Source organism: Acipenser ruthenus, chromosome 16, assembly GCF_902713425.1.
Source record: "Acipenser ruthenus chromosome 16, fAciRut3.2 maternal haplotype, whole genome shotgun sequence".
Taxonomy (NCBI): domain Eukaryota; kingdom Metazoa; phylum Chordata; class Actinopteri; order Acipenseriformes; family Acipenseridae; genus Acipenser; species Acipenser ruthenus.
Window position 1 is genome coordinate 767,624 of NC_081204.1, and position 21,538 is coordinate 789,161.

A 21,538-nucleotide genomic window follows, 5' to 3' on the forward strand; every position below is an offset into this window, starting at 1 on the left:
ACTGAACCCTTCAGGCTTCATGAGATTGAATCTATTTGTTTTTTCTTTATTTTTATCATTGTGATTACATTATGATAACCTATTTTTATCATTGTGATTACATTATGATAACCTATTTTTATCATTGTGATTACATTATGATAACATGTTTTTATCATTGTGATTACATTATGATAACCTATTTTTATCATTGTGATTACATTATGATAACATGTTTTTATCATTGTGATTACATTATGATAACATATTTTTATATACGGTAAAAATGGGTCCTCGTGTGTTCTTGATCTTGATCAGACCTGCGATATACTATAAACATTCTTACATATTATTTACTGTAAACATTCTTATATATTATATACTGTAAACATTCTTATATACTACATGCCATAAAGCGTTGGGGGTTCCATTTAATGCGTTCCGAATACATACCCGTGTTATCCAACAACAGAACCTCTGGCAGTTCTAAACATGACGTGTGGAATTATGGATCCCCGTGGTCCCAAAAATGTATAACCTTTATTTGATTTTTTTTTGGTATCACATTGAGCACATTTGATAGAACTCAGTAGATCTGTATAGTGCGTGGAATCCCTGCAGAACTGTGCCCGTACAGACAGAGCTTTACTTACAGGCTACAGCACTGAAGTCATTTTAGCACGGTGGCATTTTTTAAAAATTGATTTATTAATATTTTAAACCTTTTTTTCTGTATGGAATATACCGGGTTTATTTTAATATTTCCAACACTTCACGCCTGATTCAGTAAGCCACCGGTGCTGTACACGGATATCCGCCTTAATTCCACTGCATTTGTTATAATAATAATAATAATAATAATAATAATAATAATAATAATAATAATAATAATAATCTGTTAAACTGGATACATTGATGTAATCGTTGACTTCATAGTAATTTATAGTTTTGAAGAGACGCTTGGCTGATACCAGCGAGACTAAAAGAGGATGATAAAATATTATCCAAATTTGCTCACTGGAAATTAAGAGCGTTTAATCGTATATTTAACAATTAAGAAACTGACAAGTAGGTAGGTTTTCATGTGCTGTATATAGAAGACCGTGTATCAGTAGGGTAGATTGGACACGATGTGTTATGTTTAATAAGACACACACACACACGCTGTTTGAAAATGAAACGTCATACACGGTCTGCAATGTAACAAACTCTGACAAAGCTCTAGAGCTGCGTTTATTAAAATGAATATTCGCTTTTTTTTTTGTAGAATACAGAATGCAGTCTATAGCTGCCGCTCGCAGTACAGTTTCATCTGTGAGAATGCGCCTTCCTTGTTTTTAAGGTCAGTGGACTTTCTGTGCGCGTCGGCTACAGAACAACAACTGAACACAACACTGGGAACATTCCGGGACGATTTATTTAGATTTATATATTTTTATTTATAAACAAAAAAAAGAACATTTAATTTTCTAGAGCGGGCGGTAAAAATATTGAACGCAATTATTATTATTATTATTTTTAATAAATAAATAGTGTGTTCCTCCAAACAGAGCAGTATTGTCGGGTGTGCGAGTATGCGTTTCGAGGTTGGAGCATGCGCAGAGGCAGGCTGTGCCATATTGGAATGAGGCAGCGGACACTGAGAGCAGAGCTCGGAGAGACGGCTTTTAAAATCGACCTGGAAAAACTCGGACCAGGTGAGTACAACACTCGGGCACAAATCATTTCAACAGACAACAACCCCATCTCGCGTTTAAAGACGTTTTCGTGTTTTTTGGAGTCCAGCTCGTCTTTTTTCCCGTTGCTAAAAGCCCATGTCTTTTCAGCCTCAGTGAGTAAGTGTGTGCATAACACTGGGCTGGATATGCAGCAGTCAGCCTGACGTTTCTAACTTGGAGCAGTTCTGCTGCTGTGAGATGCGAGCTCAGCTCTGTAGAAATAAGCGCTTGCTTCAGTACATACTGTACGGTATTGAAAAACAAGGGTTCAAAAACGACAGACACCTCGTTTTTTCTTTTCACCATTCAACCCCTGTCGGTGTCTGGTACATGTAGAGTGAAAGTTGGGCGGTCGGCAGTTATTTCTACGTTGATCTATAGCGCCAAAAAGTAATGCTATTATAGGCTAATATTGTGCCTTGAGCGTGGGTTTGCATTGCCTGTGATGACGATCAGGAAGCGGACCCTGTTTATTTATGTATGTGTTTATTTATAATTGGTTGTTGTTTTGTAAGCACTCCTAAACAATAAACGTGATATTATGTTTAACGGACACGTGTTTTATTTCATTCTCAACAATCATATTTTTTATGTTTATATATATATATATATATATATATATATATATATATATATATATATAATTACATAACTTCACACTATATAGTGGGCTATAGTAGGCCTACTATTTATATTTTTATTTTGTAAAATGGCGGCATAAGGTATTATTTGAGAATTGTTCATGTTTTAATTTGGTTTAAAATCATGACGCATTGTTAAAGGGTTGTGTATGTAGTTGTTTTAGCTGTGTGTGGTGCGGTGGTTGAGTAATAGCGTACTGTGCAGTCAGACCATGCTGGTATTAATACACTCTGCGGTCACCAGCTAAAGTTCACAGCGCGACAGCGTCTTCACAAATCTGTAACGACAGGCACTGTCAAGGTAGCCCTACGAGGGACACGATGCCCCTCAAATAACACGTGATTCGAACCGTGCTGTTTATGCAACGAGGGGCAAAAAGGAACTGACAGGTTAGATCTGGTCACCCGAATGGTCCGTTTCCACGTGATGTCACTCAAATGTATTTTAAGAAGAAGCTGTTTGAACAGCCGCTCAGTTCCTTGTGCAACTTAAAGGGTTAAATAGCCGCATCAGCAGTCTCGTTAAGAATATACAGTGTTAGTGTGGGGATTGGTGGTTTTACTGGGGATTAGGAGCCGTTTCGAGACAACGTGAGTCCAGAAGATACCCGGGTCAGTGTAGCGGTATAATTGAAATACCAGCACAACGCGGCGGGGTACATGTTGCATTGTAATCTATATGTCTTGATTGAAGTCCACCAAGTTGAATGGTTCCGTCTGCTTACTGGAGGGACCCGGAGCTGCTGTGTGTTTAATATTGCGTATTTAAAACCGCTCAGCTAGTCTGTGTAACGAGAAACCGGCCAAAGAAAAAAAAAAAAAAAGAATAGTCAACGAGTCGCAATATTTGGGACTTTTATTTAGTGGCTGTTCTACACGGGAGAAAAAGCATTGTAGTAAATTTATCATCTTAGGGTAGCTGCGATTGCTTATTAAAATCCCTTGCATATTTTTTAAAGAGGAGGCGAACTGTGCGTGATTATATATATATATATTATAATTATAGCCTCTGTGCATGCCGTGGTCCGTGTGCTATAATAGACGAGTCTAGTCACATTTCTGCTGTTACTGCAGATACATAGCACGGGTCTTGTTCCTTGCTTTTGCAACATACGTAGCGGCGTGTCGAAACACCGGGTTACCTTATTGTTTCGCTCCCCGTGTCTGTGTTACGCTGCAGGCTGTACAAAGAGAATCCAGTTCATTTCAAAGGTGTTTCACCCAAAATACCCTGCAGCTCATCCTCGTTTGTTTTGGTTACTGGTGTTTTCTCCGGTGACGTTGTTGCGCTGTAATATTTGCTAACGGGCTCGGGTCGGTACTGTATGAAACACGAACCGCGACCGGATTCTGACACGCGATTATTACCCCTGACCACAAACCGAACATTGAACCCCCCCAAAAAACTAGCCTGTCTCCCCTTTCTCTTATTTTAAACACAGTTCCAATAAAAATACGGCTTTCTCTTTCTTCAGGAAAGTATAAATACCGGTATGTAACATTTTGCAAAACTATCTGAATTCTTCAAAATCTTAATCTTTTCATTTGAAATAAAAAAGTACATTTTTGAAAAATGAAACCTAAAATAATAGCTGGCGAATCCGTGTCGGGTCTGTGTTCCGAGTTGTGATGGGAATGCATCCCGAGAAAACAACGGACAGCAGAGCTGCGGTGGAATGGGTGCGTATACCTCCCTGAAATAATACAAACATCACGCTGTGCACCGGTGGAAAATAAATAAAAAACCCAACTGGTAATCCTAAACCCGAGTAACAAGTGACGGAGACTCACACGAGCTTCAATTACACACCCAAGGGAGCGTTTGTTACACTTTTTAATACGTTTAGTTTACCTTTCACCAAAAAAAATCCTGCGAATTGCATTTTCGTGTTAAGAACTTAAATGTACGCCTCACTATACTTGTCATCCCAGCCAGTAATTTCCGATCGCTAGCGTGCCATGTGAAATTGGAGCGGTATAGCAGTTATTTCAGTACCCCTGTTTGAGTGCAGATTGCAGCTGTTATAAACTAGTCCTTTAATCGCCGTCTCTTTGCATAAGTATTAAAATCACAGGTACAGAGAGCATACCCCTTTGACTAATTTAGGACGTTTTCATGGAGATAACAAATAAATTAAAAAGGCATTAACAGCCGTTATCTAAAATATAATGCAATAATATTGATTGCATTGCTTTAGCATTGCTTTATTCAAATGGGCTTCTCGCTATAGAACAGTTTATTATTCGTAATGTATTAAAACACTGTACTGCAGTACACATGATGATGATAATAATATCAGATCAGATCACAGAGTCATTATTTTGTCTTTGGTGTGTCCATTAACCCTACCTAACAAATACATTTCTCTTTGAAAAAATCAAGCTGTATTTAAGTAATTTCATGCATTGCATTTTGACTCAGCATTTGCGGTTAGCAAAGTGAGACTAAGTTATCATAAGAATATAGTTAAAGATTCTTTTTTTAGGAGAGAGTGCTGTTACGTTGTAGTGGTGCTGATGCTCTGCAGACTCACAGCAGCTCTGTAGAAACAGGTGTTTCTGGTTTGCATTGCAGCGATCAGAAACCCTGTCTCACTGAGGCCCTGTGCCTTCGTTTACTCTGTTTAGGCATTCTGTAAAGATAATATTGTGTGTTTTTAGTCTCTAATATCTGATGCAAACAATGAAAAGGCAGCTTTGCGCTCGGCTTTCTTTTTTCCTCGCATGTCTAGAAGCTTCAGGCTTCCGTAAACCCATTCCATTCAGTGGAGAAGTCAATCACATGAATTGGATGTTTTTTTTGGTCTATTCATTTGGGAATTTGAAAGCATTCCTGGAAGGAGACACTGCCTGCCAGTCACAGTAACGCTTGGAACGCATGAAAAGGGATCTGACATCTCGGAACTGCAGTGGGATGTTGTTTAGTGCTGGCAATAATATTTTGAACATTCAAACAAACGCTGCTTTAAACGCATGCAGAATTGACCATGTTTGTATTGGTTTACACAAGACCGTGTATCATTTGTGAAGATCTGGCTCATAAGACTGGGTATCTAGCTTCAATATGTGCTGTCATTTGATGAGGTACTGGTTTTATATTACTGGCTTTGACAGAGCCCTCTGAAATACTGCTGGGTTTAAGGGTGTCATGTACTCCCGGTGTGACCCTGAGCAAGTCACTTAACCTCCTTGTGCTCCGTCTTTCAGGTGAGACAGTGCTGTAAGTGACTCTGCAGCTGATGCATAGTTCACACACCCTAGTCTCTGCAAGTCACCTTGGATAAAGGCATCTGCTGAATGAACTCATAATAATAATAATGATGAGGATGAGGATGAGGAGGAGGATGATGATACTGGAGGTGCGGTGCGGTGCTCCTCCCCTCATTCTGGCGCTAGCGTCGGCTCAGCTGTGACCCGCCTCACTCTGTGTTTGCTTTCAGAATCATGGTCACAACAGGCTAGGGAAACAGAAGCAGGGGGTGTTGTCTGTTTAAAATGTTTCCAACAATCACAGACTGGGACGCAAGCAGAGAAAAAAAAACACATGCCTGAGTTAGGAAAAGAAGATGCTGGCATCTGCTCATTGTCAGCGTCTAGAAAGAAGTCCTTTTATTTCAGTTGTATTTGTGATGAAGAAAATAATAATGTGGTAATAATGCTAATGATGATACTACTACTACTACTGATAATAAAGTTAAGGACCATAACATTATGATGAATTGGCCAGAGAGGGTTGAAGACACGAAGAGCCCCAACCGAAGGAGTTATCAAACAGTAAACTCCGAGTGATGCAGTGTAATGCAGTCATGTTGACCCCTTGGTTTTATATGGTGGAGTGAAATCTTCTCTATCAACTGCTGGAAATGACAAAGATAAACAGCACCATACCAAAGAGGAGGGGGTTCTTGTTTAAGAAAATTGTAAAAGACAACGGGCCATATTTTCAAAGTGTTTACTCCATCCTTAATCTACTCCTATTAATAAAACACCTGTTCATTTTACAAAATGAGAACCAAGCAACGAAATAACACATTCGGAGCCATCTTCAGCGCTCTCAGTGTGCTCTGTGTCTCACTTTGTAACGTTAACAGGGTTTTTTTTGTCTTTTATTAAAAAAAAAAAAACTGGAGGAAAGACTTTGAAAATAAGGTCCTGTTTGTCTGACAGTGTCTCTGAATTTCTTTGAGTAAGTTCATTTGAATATGAATCAAGTCATCAGTACTGACAGTGGCTGTGGTTGTGTGAATAGAGGGGAGAGCTGTTTGTGTTTGTGTAGTGTGACCGCGATGCTGACCCACAGGATTACTGGAAGGGCCTCGGCGCATCTGCATGAACAGAACACTCCCGGATTTGCCTGCTAGTTTTCACGGTGGGGTTTGACAGCCAGTGTCCCGCCCCGCTTCCCTTTTTAATGAAACATCCCACAGTGGGGTCTCCGGGGGGGGCTCTTTCACACGGGACAGGGGGCTCAGTGCACCCCTCACCTCCCTTTCAGGGCTGTACAATGAGGGGTGTGGGGGTGGCATTCTTCTGGTGTGAGTCGGGGTGAGGGAGGAGAGGCTGGGAGCTCAGTGATTGTTGGGGGGTTCAGAGGGGAGGGGTGGAGGGTTAATCCCCCCTCTTTTGGTCCTTGTTTAGCTTCTTAGACATTCAGGACAACGCCTGCAATTTATTTATTTAAAAAAGCAATGTTTGAGAATACCCCAGTTAACATGGCATGCCTGAGCGCACTTTTCACTTGCGTGGAATCAGAGAGCGGCCTTGCATTGGTTTATTTCATGCTTTTAATGAGGGAACCTTCTGCGTTGCTCGGAAACTATCTTAAACCAAAAGAAAATCTATGTAGTTTTGCTTTTGCTATTGAACTATTCTGCTGTATATGAAACATTATGAGGAGTGTGGTTTTATCATGCTTTCAGGAGTGGCAGGCTAGAGCAGGATAAATCGGGTTTACTTTCGTTTCTGTATGTGAAACGTTATGAGCAGTGTGCTTTTATCATGTTTCAGACTTTTAGTCTCCAAATTTTAGCGCCTCTGAAGTTTCAGAATTTCTTGTGCTGCTCCCCTCTTAAACCCTGGGCTTTCCCCAGGGCTGTTTCTGAACGCAGGTTAACACTGAGGGATGATGATTGGATGCTTTTAGTTTTTCAGGTGCTCGGGCCTCCTGATTGGACGGCACCTTGTGAGTGACTCACTCTCCTCTCCTCTCCTCTCCTCCCCCTTCCTGACTCCAGGAGTTGGTGTGGATGTTCTGAAACACTCTGGCAGTGCAAAGAGAGAGAGAGTCTGCCGATGAGAACACAGCTGTGAGAGCCAGGGAGGGAGGAGAGATCCGGCGCAGACAACCTCACACCCAGGGGAATGAGTCAGAGCCGCCTGGACATGAGCAGCAGAGAGCCCCAGGACACAGGTAAAGAGGAGACACCGTGGGGAGCGCGTGGACAATGCATTGAGACAGAAATATTAAGCATGGGACAAGCCTGGTCAACTTCTGTAAAGGTGTTGAGATGGTTATTTCAAAACAAGTGCAAAGTATTCCCCTGCTGCTGTTGTGGATGTTTTTTTTTATATCCAAGGGTAATGAAATGCATTGTCAGTATTGGAAAACTGGAAATAGAAACCACTACAGGCTGTAAGTGTTTTTCATCTGGGTGACGGTGTAGCTATATTGGCAAAGCTATAAGGTCATTGTGTGTTGAGCTGGAAGACCTGTGTTGTTTTAGTTCTGAACCTGTCCGCACGTCCCGAAAGGTCTTTATTAACCCCGGCCTCCCTGCCTGCTAATTTCAGGGGACCCTTTATATCATACGGTTTCATTCCTATGCAATGGGACTCTTTTAATGTCTGCCTGCAGTTTTGGGGGTGGGTTCACTGCAGTTCTACATCAGAGGGCTGCTGGGAACATGTGAAGCGTTCCTGAAAACTCCTCTTCCCTGGAATTCGCACCGATGAGCTCCACCCCAAAGCTAGCAGCTGTTCCCCGCCCCGTAACTACAAAGACCAGGAATCTTCAAAGGATACAGTTCAGGCTTCCAGAAACTCTCCAATAAATCACATAGCTCTTTATAAGCCTATGTGTGTGTCTATAGATACAGATATAGATATAGGAAGTGTGTTTGAAAACAAACTGTGGATGTGTTAGTTTATGATGGCATGGTAACTAGTTTTTATGTAATGAATTCATTCATTCATTCAGTAATACATTTCACTGCGCTTACTCTGTCCTGCAGTTTGATGTGATTGGGCTGTGTTTAAGCTATGCATTCCCTGTGTTTAATCGTGTTGTGTAAGGTGCTGTTCAGGATGCTGCACTTCGTAGCACTGTTCTCTGTGTGCCCGTGTCTCGGAGCTGTGTGCTGACAGCTGGGATTTTGAAATTGGTTGCAGATGCTGTGTCAGGCCTGGAGGACTCGGAGTTTAACTGGGATGAGTATCTGGAGGAGACTGGAACCACTGCCGCCCCCCACAGCTCTTTCAAGCATGTGAGTTCTGTGTTTCATACTGTGTGTCTGTCTGCAGGCTTAGAAACTTCCACGAGTCCTGCTGCACCCAGTCCTGGGGTTCAGAACTCCTCTTGTTCAGGTGTAGTATTGAAATGAACAGGTGTCAGGAGTTTGCACAGTCAGCCCTGCTCAGTCTGCTCTGAATGAACTGAGTCCTGGGGTTCAGAACTCGTCTTGTTCAGGTGGAGTATTGAAATGAACAGGTGTCAGGAGTTTGCACAGTCAGCCCTGCTCAGTCTGCTCTGAATGAACTGATCAAGCCTGAGCAGCTTCTTCTTTTACATCGTTTTGAATTGCTCTTGCACCTCATAAGGCAATTTGAGCAATTCTGGGAAACAAACCGTGTAAATTGTTGATTTAGAAAGTAAATGCCGTGACCCGTGCTGCCTGTGATAACTGCGCTCGTGTTCCTAACAGAACAAACGCTGGCTTGAGGAGAACATGCTGTTTGCATTTAATCCGGCGCGCTGAACGGCATCGCAACGGATTTGTAAAAAATAATTTGGGTGTTATAACAATGAATAGCTGGCTGACAGAACGAGCTGCATGAAAATGAAATGTATCGCCTGTCCAGGATCTATTCCACCCTGCTCCGCTGTAAACGCATCTCTCATCCTGACTCGAAGGAACAGCGTGAAATCATGCGCTGCTTTATGCCGTTTCATTACGTCCTCAATAAGAACTGGGTGCGCTGCCCCTGGTATCACAGGGAGAGGTGAAGGATGGGACCGCGCTCACACTGGAAAGAGGCTCTGTCCATGCGCATGCTGCTCCTGCTGCCTGTGGCTCCTCTCTGCTTTTGAAGAAAGTAATGGAAGTACTGCACGAGGTCTGGGTCTATTGGCCTCTGACCTTGAGTGGGTGAAAATTGAAAATCAGCTTGTCTCTTGCATCCTATTTTGACATTTTGGTATATTTAACATGTCAAGGGAAAGTGTTTGTTTAAAAAATAAAATTTAAATAAAAGTTTAAATAAAAAATATATATATATTATATATATATATATATTGTATTAAATAAGAATTTCCATCTGCTACCAACTATCTGCTGCAAAGAAATTCCAGATGCTGTTGCATCACTATCAGGGTCTGCTTGGACAGACTGGGCTGGTTTTGTGTGGTACATTGGATGGACTGGGCTGGTTTTGGGTGGTACACTGGACGGGCTGGGCTGGTTTTGGGTGGTACACTGGACGGACTGGGCTGGTTTTTGGTGGTAGACTGGACGGAGACTGGATGGGCTGGGCTGGTTTTGGGGTGGTACACTGGACGGACTAGGCTGGTTTTTGGTGGTAGACTGGACGGGCTGGGCTGGTTTTTGGTGGTACACTGGGACTGCTCTCCTCTCAGGGATACGTTGAGACCTACAAATTAATGTAATCGGTGATCCAGCTGCTCAGAACCAGACGAGCATCGATGGGTCAGATTGTCTCCTCTCTCACTCTCTCTCGGAAATGTTCCTTTCTTCTCAATTGTCGCAGGTCCCCTTTTTCTATTCCCACACAGTGATTTGATTTGGCGTTCCCGGCCGTGGCGAGAGGGGGCGTGTATGTCTATAGCACTGACGTGTCTCTGTCGTGTCTCGCCGGCGCCCCCAGGTGGATCTCAGCCTGCAGAACGGGTTCAGCTCCGGGATGAAGCTGGAGGTGGCGAACAAGAGCGACCCCGAGACGTACTGGGTGGCGTCCATCATCATGACGTGCGGGCAGCTGCTCCTCCTGCGCTACGACGGCTACGGGGAAGACCGCCGCGCAGACTTCTGGTGTGACATCATGACTGCTGACCTGCACCCCATCGGCTGGTGCGGACAGAACAACAAAGTGCTCAGACCCCCAGAGGGTAGGTGAGGGTGAGGGTGAGGTTACTCAACACGACACTGTAGACAATAAACCGTCACCCATATGGAAAGATGTATTTCAAATATACAGGGTGTGTATATATTTTTATATATAATGTGTGTTTCAAAGGAGGTATAACTGCAGTTTACAAAAATGAAAAAAATGTAAAGTTGGATGTACAAAAAAAGGTTTAAATAATTACAAAATGACTTGCTTTTTGCTGTTTTGTATGAGTGAGTTATTCTGATTTTTTTTCTGCATGAGCAGATTGTGTTTGGGTCCTCTACCCCTGCATCGCGATTCCCTCTGCATGGCAACTGTCCCGAACATCTGCTACCAAATAGAAATGCTGTAAAAAAAATAATAATTAAAAAATGGAAGCGGAGCTCGTTTTGACATGCAGCCAAGTCTTGCAGTTTGATGTATTTTTCTGTCTGTAGCTCTCTGGATATTATTCTGTTTCACAGTATTTGCAACAAGACCCCTGCTCTTCACGTTGCACCTGCATACAGTGTGCTTCATCCGCACGAGACCCCTGCTCTTCACGTTGCACCTGCATACAGTGTGCTTCATGCGCACGAGACCCCTGCTCTTCACGTTGCACCTGCATACAGTGTGCTTCATGCGCACGAGACCCCTGCTCTTCACGTTGCACCTGCATACAGTGTGCTTCATGCGCACGAGACCCCTGCTCTTCACGTTGCACCTGCATACAGTGTGCTTCATGCGCACGAGACCCCTGCTCTTCACGTTGCACCTGCATACAGTGTGCTTCATGCGCACGAGACCCCTGCTCTTCACGTTGCACCTGCATACAGTGTGCTTCATGCGCACGAGACCCCTGCTCTTCACGTTGCACCTGCATACAGTGTGCTTCGTGCACCCGAGGCGGTGCAGAGTGGCAGACTTGGTCTGCTATCCTACTGTAGATTCATTTCACCTGTGGCTTCCCTTCTGTTTGAGCCTCTCGGGGTGATTCGATCGTCCTGTACTCCGCCGGGCTGGATAAGCCTCAGCTGCGTTTTATGAAAGCATTTAACTGCGCTGGTGAATCACGCTGTGTTGCATCAAACCGCAGAACGTGAAATGTGAACTCTGCTGCACTATTGCAAACAGCCTACCATATCTCATTTCCATGTCCTAATACTTTCTCTAATAGACAGGTCGTGTAGGTTATACCGGCGTCTAGGATGTTCAGATTGACTCCCTGTAGGACGGTAGTGCCTTCCTCCATTAAAAGCAGATTTGTCTTTCACGATTATTATAATTTTGTTTCATTGAAGGTTTTACCTTGCAGGATCGGACTGCACGTCTGTAATAATGGATTCTCTTTCTCAGGTATCCGGGACAAGTATTCGGACTGGGGTGCCTTTCTGGTGCAGACGCTGTCTGGGGCGAGCAGTGCTCCTGCAGCCCTGCTGGAGGGGGTAGGTACAGCACAGCGCTAGCCAGCACGCTGACCACAGCTCTGCACTGTGCACTGATCCAGGGGTATCTCGGGGGGGGGGGGCTCCTCAATGCAGTCGGGCTGCACTGCAAAGACCCGCAACCTCATTCTGCCCCCGTGGAACTAAACACTAACTGGAGACCACCCAGCCGCAATGCAAAAGAGCCAGGCTTGCTGCTTGTGTGGTTCTAGAGCTTTTAATGCCATCTCACTGACAGCAGAGCATCACACTGATACAGCAGGGTTACATGTCAGTGAGCCTGTTCAGGGTCAATCAAATCTCAATCTGTCTATCTATCACTCTGTATACCTATCTGTCTGTCTATCTGTCTATCTTAATCTGTATCTATATCTATTTATCTAGCTGTATATCTATCAATCTATCTGTCTATCTGTCTATCCATCTTAATCTGTATCTATCTAAGTCATATCTGTCTATCTGTCTGTATCTGTCTTAATCTGTATCTATCTATCTATTTGAATATCTGTTTATTCTATATTCTCTATATAAAATAATACACTGATTATCTTTTTTTTTTTTTTTTTTTTAAAGTAAATCATTATTTCAGTTTGTTTTAAATCTTTAATATAAGAATGTGAATTCTGCTCACCGGATGAACCCTAACTCCTCCTCCTCCTCCTCGTGTCCTGTTTGTGTGGCAGCCTCACCGGGGCAGGAACCCCCTGGACCTCCTGGCTCCCGGGTCCCTGCTGGAGCTGCAGGACCGGGAGTGGCCCCTGCAGGCCTGGCTCGTGGTGGTGGAGGAGAACACGGGCGGCCGGCTGCGGTTCCGCTACGCCGGGGCTGAGAAGCGTGCCGAGCACCGGCGCTGGCTCTTCTACCTGGACCCCTTCCTTCATCCCGTCGGCTGGGCCAGGCAGCAGGGCCTCTCTCTCACACCACCCGCAGGTGAGAAGCACCCACAGCCTCCAAACACTCGTCACAATCTCAAAGTGAAAGCAGAAGAAACTAATATACCTGTATAACTTATATAAAAAGGTGTTTCAAAGTTCCACCGGTCTCCTTTAAAACCAAGCTAAAAACTATAAGAAACTAAGACAAGAAACTAAGACAAGCAGACAGCTTCACTGTACTGATGAAGGCTCCAGCTTTCTTAGTTTCTTATAGTTTGTACCTTGGTTTTAAAGGAGACCGGTGGGGCTTTTAAACACCTCTTCTATAAGTGTAGACTGTGGTGTACCGTGGTGAAAGCATGGTGTAGTCGAGCAAAGTGAAAGCGTCCTGAAATCTTGGTAAAGTTCAGGAATCGTGCAGAATCAGTGAAGTAGAAATCCTGGTAAAAACATAGTAAAGTGCTGCAGAGTGAGATCTTAGAACAGGTACGTAAAGCCGTAGTGAATCGTGCTGCAAGCGAGGTGAAAGAGGCTGCAGGTTTGCCTTGGTAAACTTTGGGGAAGGACCCTGCAATACGAAAGGCAAGCTCTGACCTCGCCGCGCTGTTTGAATTTCATTGCAGCTGTGAGGGGGCTGAAGAGCGATCTTGACTGGCAGGAGGTCTTGCAGGGCGTTCTTGGGGAGACAGTGGAGTCCGCGGTGCCTGAGCAGTTCTTCAAGGTAACGCCTCTCACCCGGGAACACTCTTCCTACGAGCGCGCAGGCAGTCCAGACTTTCAGTGAAACGGGTTTGCATTTGCTTTAAATGCATGTTCACGTTTTATAAAATAGGTTCTTTATTATTATTATTATTATTATTATTATTATTATTGTTATTATTATTATTATTATTATTATTATTATTAGTAAGATATTTAAGTTAGATTGAAGAAGACGGCTGTTTTTGGGCACCAATCTTCTTCACCAAACTGGTCTCCGACACGCCTAGCCCCCTAAGATGTTTCAGATTGCACTGGGCTGAAATCGGACTCCTTGATTGTATTTCAAAGTTTAACTCTGATGTTTGTGGCTGAGTGTTCATGTTCTGCGGTGTAATGTGTAATGCACAGTTCAGTATTTACAGTCCATAGCTGGTGACACGTGCTGGGAATATCCCGAGCCGACAGGATTAGGCTGTATTCAGCGAGGAGGTTTTGAATGTAATGAAGTGATCTGTGTCTCTGTCTTGCTGCTGGTGTTTCATCAGGACAAGCCTGTGATCGGCACTCATTCATTCTCAGCTGGGATGAAGTTAGAGGCTGTGGACCCAGCAGCACCTTTCACTATCAGCCCAGCGACTGTGACCAAGGTAGGCTTACCTGATTTCAAATGACACATCTGTCTATATATCTAGAGAGAGGTAGTGCTGCCGCTCCTGTCATGTGATCCAGGCAGCTCTATACAGCTGTGGGAGCAGCACAATTGCAAACAGTCTGCCGTGTAGAATTTCTCTTTTTGTGATGCAGGGCTCCCGTCAAGTGAAGCAGTTCAGCTTTATGTTCTATTTAAAGCAGATTGTATTTCTTTCTGTCTTTTGTTTGTTTGTTGTTTCCAGGTTTTCAGTGAGAAGTATTTCCTGGTTCAGATAGATGACCTTCGCTCAGAGCAGGCGGGGGCCAGTGCGTTCGTGTGTCATGTGACCAGCGGGGGGATCTTTCCTGTGCAGTGGTGCCTGAAGAACGGGGTTCACCTCACCCCTCCCAAAGGTCTGCACCCATCCCCACCACATCGATTTTCGAATGTGTTTTAACAAACACCAGTATGTGACCCGTGAAGGGGCTTGCCCTGCACTATAGTTTACTGTGTGAGGTATACCCACAAGGAGCGACGCGGCTGAGGTTTGTGATTGATGGACTCTTGTTTGCTGGTCTAGGTTACCCAGGACAAGACTTTGACTGGGCTGACTACCTGAAACAGTGCAGCTCAGAGGCAGCCCCACAACACTGCTTTTCAACGGTGAGTGAGAGCGAGGCAGGGGCATCGCTGGCTTTCTCTCTCTGAGTTTCAGTCCCGGCTGTATGATTTGAACAGATGCTTGTGAACTCTGTACGTTAAGTGAAATGACATTAACTCTGGTCTTAAAGTAAATAAAAGCATTGCAACGCTGTGAAGAATGGAGCTGTGACATTTGCTCTATCGTTCAGGACCTGCCTGATTTCGGATACACAGAGAACATGAAACTGGAGGCAGTGAACCCCCTGAGCCCGGAAGAGATTCACGCTGCCACGGTTACCAAGGTGAAAGGTCAGCACATCTGGCTGCATCTGGAAGGTAAGCGGTCTCCAGTGTGCAGGTGTAAGCAAAGTGTAACCTAGCATAGAGGAAGCAGACGCCTCTGTCTCCTGCAAGACCTCCTGCCACTCGGACGCCCTCTTCAGCCCGGTGGAAAGGTTCTATTAATAAGCAGGACAAACCCTGGTAATCTGTGCTGAATGCAGAGCATAACCATGGAAAAGCATGGGGGGCTGCAAGAGAACCCAGGAACATAGGTTGCAAACACCATGCGGTAATTATTGAATAGTAAAGGGTTATATAAAGCAAGCAATTGGCCTGACACTGGAAGGTACTTCTTCATCTCGGGCTGTGTCTGACTCAGGTTCGAAGAAGCCAGTCCCAGAGTGCATTGTGCACGTGGAATCCATGGACATCTTCCCAGTGAGCTGGTGTGAAACCAATGGATACCCGCTGAGCCATCCCCGAAAACCCAAAGGTAACTTTCCAGTCCTGACAGCCCTGTACAGCTCGTCAACACACGCCATTAACCCTAACCCCTAACACTAACACTAACACAAACCCTAACCCTAACCCCTAACACTAACCCTGTACAGCTCGTCAAAACACACTGGCACCATTAACCCTAACCTCTAACCTCTAACCCCTAACCCTGTACAGCTCGTCAAAACACACTGGCACCATTATCCTGCCCCCTTGGCAGCACAGTAGTTGTGTACATCTACAGCAGGTGTGGATGTTGCAGTCTGGTTATTCCTCACTGCTGAATTACATTGCAGCTCCCTGTGGAAGCAGAGATAGTAACTACCCAGCAGCTTGCTGTTCTGCTGTACTGTGATGCCAGCCTCCCTTTAGATATTTCTATGCAATGTTTCTTAACTTTTCTACGTTGGTTACGTCTTAATAAACCCCTTTTAAACTTGCTTTGCAGTCAAGAAGCAAAGGAAGGTCGCTGTGGTGCAGCCGGAAAAACAGTAAGTGCTGCCAAAGAAATGATTTCTCAAACACAGAGCCCCAATCCTTCTGTTTGAAGATCTCCTGTGTGATCACGATGCTGTCTATGTCTCCCTGCCCTGCAGAGTGGCACCCAGAAACACCGCGCACGACGGCTTGAGGAGCCAGGACTACAACTCCAGCGAGTCAGGTGAATGCACCCAATCCCTTCACATGCACGGTCAACACAGCCAGCCGACCTGCACACATTTACCAAGTACAGGAAGGCTTTGTGCAGTCTGGATCTGATTTAACACTTGAAATGATTTATTGTACAGCCCACGAGCTGTGCTCATAATGATCATTTAGTGTTGTCTGCACTGCGCGGGTATTTAACTATGGGCTGTCTTTGAATCGTCTTTTGTGTTTGTGTTTTGCATCCCAGGGCTCGGAAACGGGAAATACTGCTGTCCGAAAATCTACTTCAATCACCGGTGCTTCTCGGGTCCGTACCTCAACAAGGGCAGGATTGCGGAGCTGCCTCAGTGCGTGGGGCCTGGCAGCTGTGCGCTGGTGCTCAAAGAGGTGAGGCTGCTCTGCACCGTACCTCAGTATCACTGCACTGCAGGAGGAGAGCGCATGCTCGTCCTTACAGAAGCTTCCCATGGCATTTTTGCAGTTTTTTCCCATGCATTTGCCGTGGTTGTACTTTGCCTTTACAATGGTTTCCAGTGGTTTGCCATGTTTATTGATATGCTTTACCGTACCTCACTGGTCTTTTACAATGCTTACCCATGCTTTACCATGCTTTTAATAAGCTTTATTACACTTTTACTATGGGGAATCTTTTCTGAGGGAGCACCAGAGTGCTGAAATGAAGCGGATTGCGTGTTTATTTTATGAAGGGTTTCGGGGAGTGCTTCACTTGGTCATTTTCATGTGTGTTTTCAGGTTGGCAGGCTGTACCCGAGTCCCACGCAGTCCGGGGGTCACACTGCAGTGCTTGCTGCAGGCACATTCCCATCGGGCGCGGTGCTCAGACCTCGTGGGCACTTTGACTGTGCTGCGCCCCCCCTCCAGCACCCTCTATTTCCAGCACATTGGAAGCTAGAGCCCTCTTGATGAACCGCACAGCCCTCTGCACGAGTCAGCCTGGGTTTGGTCTGTTTCCACTAGCCTGCCCTCACGCTATCGTTCCGTTCTGAATTGCAGGTCCTCACCTTGCTGATCAACGCTGCCTACAAGCCGAGTCGGGTCCTCAGGGAGCTGCAGCTGGATGAAGAGGCTCGCTGGCAGGGGTACGGAGAGACCCTCAAGGCCAAGTAAGACCCCATGCTTTGGGATTTCTTTACAGAGCTGCGGTCAGACCTCTTTCAACCCTGTTGTGTGTACACTGGAGTAGTGCAGAGAGCCTCCCATAGTGAACACACACACGTGTAGTAAAGCAGAGGAAATGGATAACACATGTATAATAGAACTGAACACACTCAAGGGTAATATAGGATAGTGAACACACTGTGAAGCCTAGGCAAGCATTGTACAGCCCAGAAATGAGTGGTAAAGCATAATGATGATCTGTGGTGAATGCATTGTCTAATAAAGCATGGGATAGGGCTGCAGAATTACTGTACAAACCTCTGAGAAGCCCCCGTGCCTCGCGTGCATTGTCGTCCCTGCTGCAGGTACAAAGGGAAGAGTTACCGCGCCACGGTGGAGATCGTCAGGACGGCCGACCAGGTGCCTGATTTCTGCAGGAAGACCTGCATCAAGCTGGAGTGCTGCCCCAACCTGTTCGGACCGAGGATGGCGCTGGAGCGCTGCTCCGAGAACTGCTCAGGGCTGACCAAGACCAAGTACAGTGAGTCCTCAGAGAGCGGGCTGTCACACGCCGCACGAGAGCAGGCTGTACGCACAGGGCCCATAGCACACGCACTGCACGAGAGCGGAGGGCCCGATTTAATGAATGCACACTATTATTATTATTATTAATAATAATAATAATAATAAAAATAATAATAATAATAATATCATTAGAGCTGCAGAAACTGATGATTCGATTGTCTGGATCAAACTGGGATTGTGATGCGTGTCGTATCGCGACCTGCATGTCACAGTATGCATCATCACACGTAAAGCAATGGCTTATGTCACAGCACTTCAGAGTCATCTAAAGAGAGATATTATTAATAATATTTCATTAAACAGAAAAACATAGTGTTGTCACGTTCAAAATGTATTGTTTTCCTCTGTAGAGTTATTATACAACACATGTTCCTAAATATTTCAGTACTGACCTGAAGAGGCGTTTAATGTCCACATTTTAAAGACATTCTATTTTCACCATCAGTGAATTATCAAAAAAAAAATATATATATATATAACAGCAGGCCAAAAGGAGCTGTGCTTGTCTTGCTCTCCTCTAACGCACCCCTCCCTGCCCCCGCAGCTCACTATTACGGGAAGAAGAGGAGCAAGCGCATCGGCCGCCCCCCGGGGGGGCACACCAACCTGGAGGGGGGGGTCAAGAAGCCCAGCAAGAGGCGGAAACGACGCAAGCACTTCTTTGTGCACAAGAAGAAACGGTCCCCGGCCTCGCTGGACAACACGCCCGCAGGATCCCCGCAGGTACCGCCTTCAACCTTCTCCAGGGAGCCTCACTGATTTACACAGCGCTTATCATAACAAACACACTCACGAGTTCAAACTCCTTCACCCCGGCGATCAGAAGACAGGACACAGGAAGGCAGTAAAGCATGCTTATTAATGACAGTGCTTCATGTGTAGCCCCTTTCCTCTGTGCCCCAGTATTTCGGTGATTGCAGTAGATCAGAGGGTTTGCTGGCAGCAGTGCAGTTTGCTGCTCTTGTAATAAGCAGCCTGCGCTTGTTTCCTGTGGCAGGGGAGCGGAGAGGAGGAGGATCTGGACGAGGAGGAGTCTGGCAGCGAGGACTCGGGTTCGGAGCAGCAGGACGAGCTCATGGAGGACTCGGAGGTGTCCGAGAAGAAATCCCAGCCGTCCTCCCCCTCGCAGGGAGACAAGAGGAAGAGGAAGAGCCGCACGTTCTCCTTCTCCGACGATGAGAACAAGCCCCCCTCCCCCAAGGTAACACACACAGGGGCTTGTTTCATAACATACTGTTATGTGTGACACTTGATCTTTCAGACGTGTGCAGTAAACATGAGCTGGAAACCTGTGCAGTACAGGGATGGAAACAAGGCTTCCATTGCATAGCAGTTTGACCCAGGAGTTTGACCTGGTTTTACAGGACTTTAATAAGACACACCTGAACCTGCACACACTGTGGCTAATCAAGCTTCTAGTAAAGCTGTATTTCCATCCCTGACTAAACCTGTGCAGTGCACATGTGTGTCTTGTGAGTTGCTCTGTGGTGTGTTTCTGGCGTGTGTTAATGTGTGTGAGTTGCTCTCTGGTCCTGTGGCTGACGTGTGTTAATGTGTGTGAGTTGCTCTGTGGCTGACGTGTGTTAATGTGTGTGAGTTGCTCTGTGGTCCTGTGGCTGGCGTGTGTTAATGTGTGTGAGTTGCTCTCTGGTCCTGTGGCTGGCGTGTGTTAATGTGTGTGAGCTGCTCTCTGGTCCTGTGGCTGACGTGTGTTAATGTGTGTGAGTTGCTCTGTGGCTGACGTGTGTTAATGTGTGTGAGTTGCTCTGTGGCTGACGTGTGTTAATGTGTGCGAGTTGCTCTGTGGCTGACGTGTGTTAATGTGTGTGCTGTCAGGAGCTGAGGTCCGAGGTGGAGGACAGGCTGCAGCTGGAGAGCAGCCCCCTGGACTGGAGCGTGGCCGACGTGGTCCGGTTCATCAAGACCACGGACTGCGCCCCTCTGGCACGGATATTCCTGGATCAGGTACCACCGCGCTCCCGCACTGCTGCCAAAACACAACGGGAGTGCAGCTCTACACACAGAGCCCCTCCGCTAGGAGCTGCAGTGGTCACGGCACACCACAATGCAATGCTAGCACTTTATAGCACTGTCTCTTAACTAGGGCTGCAGCATTATAAAGGGCTTGTCTGCCATCCAAGTCGCTACAGTACCTAATTAAGCTGAAATGTGTGTTTACTTGACCGAGTTTCTTGCAGTTGTTTTTTTGCATTGAATTGTGATTGTTACGGCTCATCCAGGTAGTTCGGATGCTAGAGGTTTTTGCTGTAAACGGTTTTAATTTGGTTGTTTGGTTTGTTCAGGAAATCGACGGGCAGGCTCTGCTGCTGCTCACCCTGCCCACTGTCCAGGAGTGCATGGACCTGAAGCTGGGCCCCGCCATCAAGCTGTGCCACCACATCGAGAGGGTCAAACTCGCCTTCTACCAGCAGTACGCCAACTGAGGGGCTGGAGGAACGGAGCCGCTCCAGGCATGCAACTCTCCCTGACACGAGAGCGTGATCGCTGACAGAATCCCAGGGGCCTCGCGCAGCGCAGCACTGTCTGCAGTGACGCACGTCTATCGCGATGGACTTGCACATCACAGCCTGGGTATTTAATGGGTTGTCAGTCAGCTCAGGTGACACCTGCAGCACGTGAAGGCATTCTTACCAGCGTTCTGCAGGAAACAAAGTGCTTCATCCGGCTGCAAAAACACATGTGAAACGTGATCATTAATACTCCAGCAAATCACAGCATGTGAATTAACGCTTCTCCGAAGGTCAGGAGTGTCCTCCAATCACAGCCTGTGAATTAATGCTTCTCCGCAGGTCAGGAGTGTCCTCCAATCACAGGGGCTCTCGGCAAACGCAGTGTTTACCCCATCTTCTTCCCTGAGCGGCTCCGTAATCTCTGCACCCCAGACTCGGCATCACAAAGCACAAAACTAAACAAGAAAAATAATAACAAGGACTCGAATTGAGGATCGTTGAAAATGTAATCTCGCTGAAGTGGAAGCGACCTGGTGGTGGATATACAGGGACGTGTACATTACTTTGATGTACATGCTTTATAAAGTGTGAAATTCATTATTAAATGGGACTTCCTGTACTGACAAAGCACACAATATTATTATTATTATTATTATTATTATTATTATTATTATTATTATTATTATTATAAATTGTATTATTATTATTATTATTATTTATAAGAACCGCGTGGTCATTTTGCTTTGCTTTACGACCCTGGAATATGGAACTGTCAGAACTGTGACAGAACCTGGAACTGTCAGATATGAAATCTAGTGCTTATTTCCCTGCTAGCATTCTCTGTAGAAAGAGGGTGTGCTGTTGTGAGGGTGCTTCGTGAACGATGTATAGAATATCGCATCGGGTGCTGTCTGATACGAGCTGAGATCCACTCCATCGCTGAGTGATCTCGAGTGGCTGAAGCTCAGCTCCATGCTGCG

At 45.5% G+C, this 21,538-nt stretch overlaps 1 protein-coding gene across 1 annotated transcript; it reads left to right on the forward strand.

Moving 5' to 3' along the window:
* The first annotated feature begins 1,311 nt into the window (after nt 1-1,311).
* LOC131697682 (scm-like with four MBT domains protein 1) lies at nt 1,312-21,269 on the forward strand. The gene is made up of 21 exons (XM_058988263.1): nt 1,312-1,676; nt 7,573-7,748; nt 8,726-8,820; nt 10,439-10,679; nt 12,017-12,105; nt 12,789-13,035; nt 13,604-13,701; nt 14,228-14,329; nt 14,576-14,726; nt 14,894-14,976; nt 15,165-15,291; nt 15,617-15,730; nt 16,184-16,226; nt 16,332-16,396; nt 16,631-16,770; nt 17,398-17,507; nt 17,868-18,043; nt 18,632-18,810; nt 19,085-19,288; nt 19,924-20,052; nt 20,391-21,269. The coding sequence occupies exons 2-21, from the start codon at nt 7,700-7,702 to the stop codon at nt 20,529-20,531; spliced, it is 2,583 nt and encodes an 860-aa protein (XP_058844246.1). The 5' UTR covers nt 1,312-1,676; nt 7,573-7,699; the 3' UTR covers nt 20,532-21,269.
* Nucleotides 21,270-21,538: the final 269 nt, after the last annotated feature.

Coding starts and splice junctions, on each gene's coding strand:
- LOC131697682 (XM_058988263.1), top strand. CDS start 7,700: ATGAGTCAGAGCCGCCTGGACATGAGCAGCAGAGAGCCCCAGGACACA. Junction 13,702..14,227: donor TGCCTGAGCAGTTCTTCAAG/GTAACGCCTCTC, acceptor GTGTTTCATCAG/GACAAGCCTGTGATCGGCAC. Junction 18,811..19,084: donor CGCCCGCAGGATCCCCGCAG/GTACCGCCTTCA, acceptor TTCCTGTGGCAG/GGGAGCGGAGAGGAGGAGGA.